Consider the following 7,315-nt stretch of genomic DNA (forward strand, 5'->3'; position numbering starts at 1 on the left):
ACAAACTTGTGACAGTAATAAAAGTGAGTTTTCATGAAAACATTGCTGTCGTTCTCATTATACCAAGCACTATTACATTTAATCTTTTTTAATGTAAGCATCCCCTCCCTTATATTGGTTCCCTCTGACCATGCATGATCTACTATCAAAGGACCATCTCAAATTACTCTAAATAATGAATTAAATTTGATGAATGGAGGTGCAGAGCGGTCGGCTTCTCTACCACCCCGCCTCTCCGAATCAGTCTGTCGAGCGAGCCAATCCATTGCTCCAGTCGTGTCTGACACTTCCCACAGTCTCCTCCTTCTCCCCCCTTGCTTATATAGTCTGTGAGCATCGACATCACAACACACAAACCATGCAGGCTGCTGAGGAGGCGAGCCTGTGCTGGCAGCAATCTCCCATTGATGGACAGAGAAATAACAGGGTGAGTGCTTCCGCTGTCTTATCACCTTTCATGTTTCACCTCATCCATTCAGCCTCTTTTTTTGTAAAAGTTGCAGGTACAACTTAATTTGTAAGGTTATTTTTTATGCGTCTTGTACTATTTTCCTCCCCCCTCTCACCTCCTGGTCTATTTTCAGCTCTTTTCATTCTTCTCTTTCCTGCTGCAGATAAATGCTGACAGCAAACCTTACGAGTAAAAACACTAGAAGCAACGTCAGCGTCAGTTTCAGAGAATCCTACCGCTACGTCAGAGGCAGCGGTATAGTGGCATTCAATACAAGGCGCGCTGACAGGACCAGCGTCAGGCAGCCGTTCTCACTCTGCTCCCCAAGGACAGCAGCTCTGGGATGGGCTGCTCCTCTGGACGCCAGCCCCCGGCTTCGGTCCTTCACCCAGACCTGGACTTTGGCAACACCGGTGAGGCTAACACCTCACTCCAAGACTCCGACAACCAAAACCAGAGCCTGAGCGGCTGCGGAGAGGGAGCCGACGGGGAGGACAGCCTCGGACGGGGGCAGGCCAGACCCCCGGAGTCTCTCCACACCCTGGAGAGGCTCGCCCAGGCAACGGGCGGCACGGAAAAGTCCTGGTACCGCTGCGTCTTCCCGTTCGGCGTGATATCGCTCGTGATTGGCATGGCGGGCACCGGGGTGACATTCACCTTCAACACCCTGCCCCAGACTAAAGTGGTGTCGGTCGCGCTGCTGTGCACCGGCGTGGTGATGCTGCTTGTGGCGGCCGTTTGTTGGAGGGCCCACAGACTGAGAAGACGGAAAAAGAAGGAAAGTGGATTCTTCACTGCTGATCAGGGCACTTTGTGACAGAGCAGGGACTTCTGCTGGACTGTCACAGAGCTGAGTGGGTTTCCACTCAGCACTCACTGATGAAGACTTGAACGACGCTGGTATTATTTAGATGAGGGGGGCTTTGGTGAGCTCTGATAAATAGTATCAAAGTTGAAGTCACTTTTCTTATTGTTATTGAGGAGTACCAACTCAAGAATTTCCTGATGTGACACCCTAGCAAAAATACAGTATAAACACAAGTTTAGTTGTAGTTTGTAAAATCAAAAGCAGTCAGCTGCTGTACAGACATTCCACCCCAGTAAGAGTGATTAAGAGTGATGGGTGGTGCCTCAGTGCAGCTATCATTTTTCTTGACTGGAACCATTTCCAAGTCAACAAATCTGTCTGTCTAGAAGATGATTGCAAGAGCATGCAGCAACAGGTGCGGGAGGCACTGTGCTACCGTATTTGATTTTGGCTTCTCCTTAAAAAGACTTAAACAGTCGAAACTATATGTATTGACATTTTTATGTTTTTGAAAACTCTTACCTTCTTAAAACCCAGAGACAGGAGAGGTACTTCTCCTGTTGCCCACTTTGGGTTTGAGGAATGCTTTCAACAAAGGCGCCTCAGGAGTAGCAGTTTATTATGTCATTATTTTCTCCCTGCAGCTTCACGTGAGACAGAACAATAACCTTTGAACATGTACTGCCAAGAGTAGAAATACGCACCGGTCAAATCTAGTCTTTGTGCTCCGGTTTGACAGTTGAATGTGCAGCTGGTTAAGGAAGGAAAAGCAGCATCTTTTTTTCCCTCTTTCACTACAAATGGAGCTGAATAGTAACAAGAGCTCATAATGGCAATATTACTTCATTGCTAAATGAGTTTCCTTTCATTACAGGGCAGTGAGTTTTCCTGCATGGTCTACTTAGAGTGCAGTGGTTCATTAGGAGAAAGCAAACAGTTTTGGTCAGGTTTTTTTTTTTTTTTTAAACATTTACAGATGTCATAAAATTTGGCAAAACAATATGCAATACTCAGCGAGTTGACTTTTTCTGCAAAATTATTCACGTACAAATTTCTGTCTACATTGTAGTTTCATCCATCCATTCATCTACCCACTTGTTCTAGGCGGGTCACGGGGGGAGATTGTGCCTACCTCCAATGGTCAGTGCATAAGAGGCCTGGTACACCCTGGACAGGTCACCAGTCCATCACAGTAAATCAAACAAGCATTGCCTTTATCTCTCGTCATCCATCTTAAGTCTCAAGTAATAGACCTTTGGCATTACTGGAACTTTTAATCTAGTCACTAATGATTTATACAGTCTATATGGCATGGAAATCCCACTATAGATGTCTTACTGAGTTCAAACTGATAAAGCTAATGTGGATTTCTCCCCCAATGTTTTTATCTAATGAGGGAAATTAATGATTTTTTCTCTTCAAGTCTCACTTTTTTAAAAAGTTCTCATTCTGGTTGCCATTCATTCTCTTGTTTTAAGTTTATTTATTAAATAGGAGCTTGTTGTTAAAACAGTCTATTCTATTTTAAGTCTCATTCACAAAACACTTTTGTCTTTTAGTCGCAACAAACTTCCCTCTAGTAGTTTGTTATTCACAAAAACAAGGCAGCTGTACTCAATGCAATTAGTAAGTAGGTGAAATCTATTATGAACTAAATAATAACTAATAAATGGAGACACTACCCATGGCTAATGACACACCACACTGAGGCATTCCTGGTGTGTTTTCGCCTTAAATCCTTCAGTCGGTGTGTCACATCCTGGAGAAAAACTGACAAACCTTTTCATAAGTCAACCTGTACATCACGACCTAATTCTTACAATGTGCTTATTATTATTATCTCTCCAAAGTTAAAAATGAATATAAATCCTAGCAGTTAGCATTTATAGTAAAGCTATGTGGGCCACATGCTGTATACACAGTGGTAAAGCTAATGAGCATCTAGCTAATTTAGCTAACGTGAAATGATTTACTAAATTGTTCCACGATGCTAAATGTAAGAAATGTAAGTACTTACCTTACTTACCTGTAAGGTAAGTAAGCGTACCTTAGAGTAGGCTTACTTACTTAAAGTTCTTTAACTCAAATAATACATTTATTTGAGTTAAATAAGTATTTCGTACAATAACCTGACTGATCTGTGAAGAAATGTGAAATCCTGCTCTGTTCTTGTTGAGCTAATATGTAGCATTCAAGCTAGCCAAAACAGCTATGGTAGCATACAGTCACTACCAGCAGTAATGGGGATTTGAGATAGACCCAGCAGTATCACATGAGCTCCAGAGTTTTATTTTATGGATGTTGTTGGATAAATATTGTCTCTCTGATCTCATCTTTTGTGTGAAATGTTAACATTTGTGGAGAAGCAGCTAATTCTTGTGAGTTATTTGCAGTTTCTTTGAATTTTTTTTATGGTTCGTTACAAATCTGTGTGGTATAAATGGAATTTATTTGATGACAGTAATTCTTTTTTGAGACTGGGTATTCCTACAAATTACATATCATGGATCTATTGTACTTCTTATTATCCATAAGAGTGTAGCCACATTTATGAATGTCTCTTTAACAGTGTCTTATTATCATTCTTGTATAAAGAGTAAAAACCCTGTGTATTTTTAAGTGGAAATATATTTTGTAATGTCGTAGAGAATATAATTGAGGCCTTTCACTGCTATCCTTATATTTCTATTTAGGATGTCTGGTTGTAATGACTGTAAATTTGTTCATCTGAATGTTAAATACACATTTCATTCCGAAAACGAGAATCTGCCATTCCACTCAGATGCTGCATATAAATATGAAGACTTTCTTTTGCATGGAGGACATAATCATCTGTCTTTATTTACTTCAGTGATCAGAAACTTTTGAACATTTTAGTTTTGGAATGAAACGCATCAATTGGTTGTTGTTAGCTTGCTTTGAGTCTAGCAGAATGGTCAAGCTTATCTCTCAGTGCCTTTTTTCTTGCTATGTAAAAAGTTCTACGTAAAGTGCAGTTATTTGTGAGCTGTGAAGGCCGACCGGTGCCAGTGTTAGAGTAGCCCAACAGAGAGGCAGAAATACTGCGGTGTATCCAGTAAAAGTCAGGTTCAAGTCTGTGGAAGTGAACTGGTGTGCATGAAGTTACTGTCGGATGTGGTTCCTTTGGTCTAACTGCCTGAAATGCCAAAAATATTAATCAAGAAGTTTATTTTTACGTCTTTCAAATGTCTGTAAAATTGTACATTTTTTCTTGTTCACTGTAGTTCAAAGCACATAATTAAAACCAAGGTTAGTTTTTGGAAACAGGCTGTGATAGTATTTTTATTTGTTAATTTAATCTTTATTGGGGGTTAGTCCAGGACTCTTCTTCAAATGACATATCCTTAAACGGTAACACTTTATTTGAAGGGGGGTGAATAAGACTGTCATGCCACTTTCATAAACATGACATAACACCTGTCATGAACATGAATAAGCCTTCATGAATAGTTATGACTGTTTTCATAAAGCGTCATTCAGTAAATTATGACACTTTTAATACAAAGTTGACATTATTCAAAATGTCTTTGATATGACAACTTGATATTAACCAAGAAATCATTACTGATATAAATTTGTTATAAAAGTATTACTGATTGCACTTTAAAAATTAGGTAACTTTATGTTATTAAAGGTTTATTAAAGTTTAAACAGTAATGATTTACCAAAAATCTTACTTTTTTATTTATTTTGGCTGTCTGTCTTTGGTTTCAGCGTGATTCCTGTAGCTATCTCTGACTGCCCTCTTACACTGCAAATACACAAAACCTTACCAAGTATTTTTGGTTTGGTTTCTAGTAAAAACTTCTTAGTACACTTAAATTTAGACAAAACTATCTTGCAAGTAACTTTCAGCAAGATATGGGAACTTCTTCTAAGCAAATAATCACTTAATATTGATTTTTTAAAAGTATTTGATATATTGGCAGATTATTTCACTTATAACATGGAAAAATCTTGTTATATGTAAAATAATCTGCCAATCTGAACTGGTACTTTTTTTCATTAAAGTTAAGAATTATTTACTTAAAACAAGCTCCTATTTCTTGCTGAAAGTTACTTCTAAGATAATTTTGTCTTATTTTAAGTGTTCTATGATATTCATACTAGAAACTAGACAAACACACTTGGTAAGATTTTGTGTTTTTTGCAGTGCACCGCTGCTGCAGCCTGCCAGAGGATTGATTTGGAACAACCTTTAAAGTTCTTTCATGTTGGCCATCTTTTTGTCTGGGAAAATGCAGAAGCACAGTGTGTAACTCAGAGGAACTGTGTGTATTACAAATGAGGTTGGATCCAGGAATCTGAGGTACGGCTGTTAAATATCACTCAGTCCCAAAAAATATATATTCCTATCATTATTCAGCTACTCAAATCCTCTCTAACTGTAGAAGTCAATGCTCGCTAACATCCGTGTATCTTGTAATTTATTGTGCTCCAGTTATTAGTCATGCCAGTCATTCCAGAGTGTGAAAGGAGCGTGCTCCACAGATTTCCGCTCATAAATCCGCACTCATCGCTTCCCCCCCCCCCCCCTCTACTTTAGCGAGTGCAGCTGTTTCATATGAATATTCAAATTAGCACACGTCTTGATTCTGCCCACGCTTTTTTCCCCCCAGTTTCTCCTCCCCTCTTTTCCTCCGCCGAATCTACAAAGGGCCGTGTCGTCCTCTCTCCCTCTCTCCTCCTGCACGGAGGCTAAAAATAGCTCGGTGTGATGTCAAAAGCAAGAGAGACGGGCAGCTAGAAAGGCGGGCCGCCGGCTGAGCGACGAATGTGTGAAAAGGGGAAAGCAGGAAGGCTGTTTAATTGAACCGCACACTTTTCACGACAGTTAATGGCCTCTAGATGGGCAGAGAACAGCTTTAAAAAAAGAAGTGGCTATTTCCTGCGAGTCATCCCCAGCAAATTTCAGATTAAATAGAATAGAGTAGAATAGTCCTTTATCGTCCCTGAGAGGGGAAGTAAAGGTGACAAAGTGACAATCAAATTAAAACATGCAGATACACATAAAAATGAGCTGTAGCAATAAAAAAATAACAATAACCTGAGGAAAAACTAGTTGTGAAAAATTGCAGATGCAAACTCTTCAACTTTTGCTCCAGTCACTGACTTTGTTCCTTCTAATATGATCACAACATCAGCTCTTTAAAAGTTTTTACTCATTAGCGTTAGCCTGAAGCTTTGCAGCTGTGTTCAGGCTTTATTTAATCATTTATTGGTCTATATTTTCTATTCCATGTGTAGCCGAGTACAAAAATCATATTGTTTTTCTTAATGTAGCTTCCAACATTTATAGAACTGTGGCATCTGTGCATTATAACACTCATACAAAGGCATATATTCATGGATGGGTGGAAACATGTTTACAAAATGTCGCCAGGCAACAACACAAACCTTTACTTTTATCTTACTTCATGTCAGTTTGAAATAAATAAATAAAATGGAGTGAAATAAATAAATAACTGTGAATGATGTTCCTTTATTTGAATTTCCCTCTGGAAGACAACCGTCATACATTAGTCAACTTACAAACTCTTTGTTGTCATTATATAATGACAACACCAAAAGTTAAAAACAAGTTTTTCTGACATTAACGAGCTTTTTTTTTTGACGGGTCACACGTGCGGGCCCAAAATAACGGGGTCCATCAAAGGACAGCGCAGTGAAAGCTCTGACCTCTCAGATGGGTATTGTGTTGAAACAGAGGGTCACTGTTTCACAGGCAGAACACAGCGCCGGGGTTTCAAAGGTTGCCTCTTTCCAGGCTTGTGCTTTTGGTCAAAAATAAACTAATGTTTCTCTGCATCTGAGCCAGGATGGAGCACTGATTAATGTAAAACAACAACAAAAAGTGTTGGCCTACATATATTCATTCCCCGACACCCGGCAGCACTGCTCAACTCAGCCTTGAAATAAAAGTGATGTAGATGTAGCTTAAATATGAAACGTAATTGCATGTTGACTATGTAAACGTAAGACAGCCGTCTGATTCACGTACATTTTTGGCCAGTTTATTCAAAACTGGTGTTGCT

The 7,315-nt window shown here is 39.5% G+C and overlaps 1 protein-coding gene across 2 annotated transcripts; it reads left to right on the plus strand.

Annotated features, from left to right (window-relative positions):
* Positions 1-333: 333 nt before the first annotated feature.
* On the plus strand, positions 334-4,544 carry LOC106948577 (transmembrane protein 100). Of its 2 annotated transcripts, none has more exons than XM_015034328.1 (2): positions 334-427; positions 615-4,544. In XM_015034328.1, the coding sequence occupies exon 2, from the start codon at positions 795-797 to the stop codon at positions 1,266-1,268; it is 474 nt and encodes a 157-aa protein (XP_014889814.1). In that variant the 5' UTR covers positions 334-427; positions 615-794; the 3' UTR covers positions 1,269-4,544. The 2 variants fall into 2 exon arrangements, with proteins under 2 accessions (XP_014889814.1, XP_014889815.1); XM_015034329.1 differs by having other exon boundaries at positions 357-427; positions 585-4,544.
* The last annotated feature ends 2,771 nt before the right edge of the window (positions 4,545-7,315 follow it).

The sequence above is a fragment of the Poecilia latipinna genome, unplaced genomic scaffold (genome assembly GCF_001443285.1).
Source record: "Poecilia latipinna isolate Pla-1442-1.1 unplaced genomic scaffold, P_latipinna-1.0 Scaffold295, whole genome shotgun sequence".
Taxonomy (NCBI): Eukaryota; Metazoa; Chordata; class Actinopteri; order Cyprinodontiformes; family Poeciliidae; genus Poecilia; species Poecilia latipinna.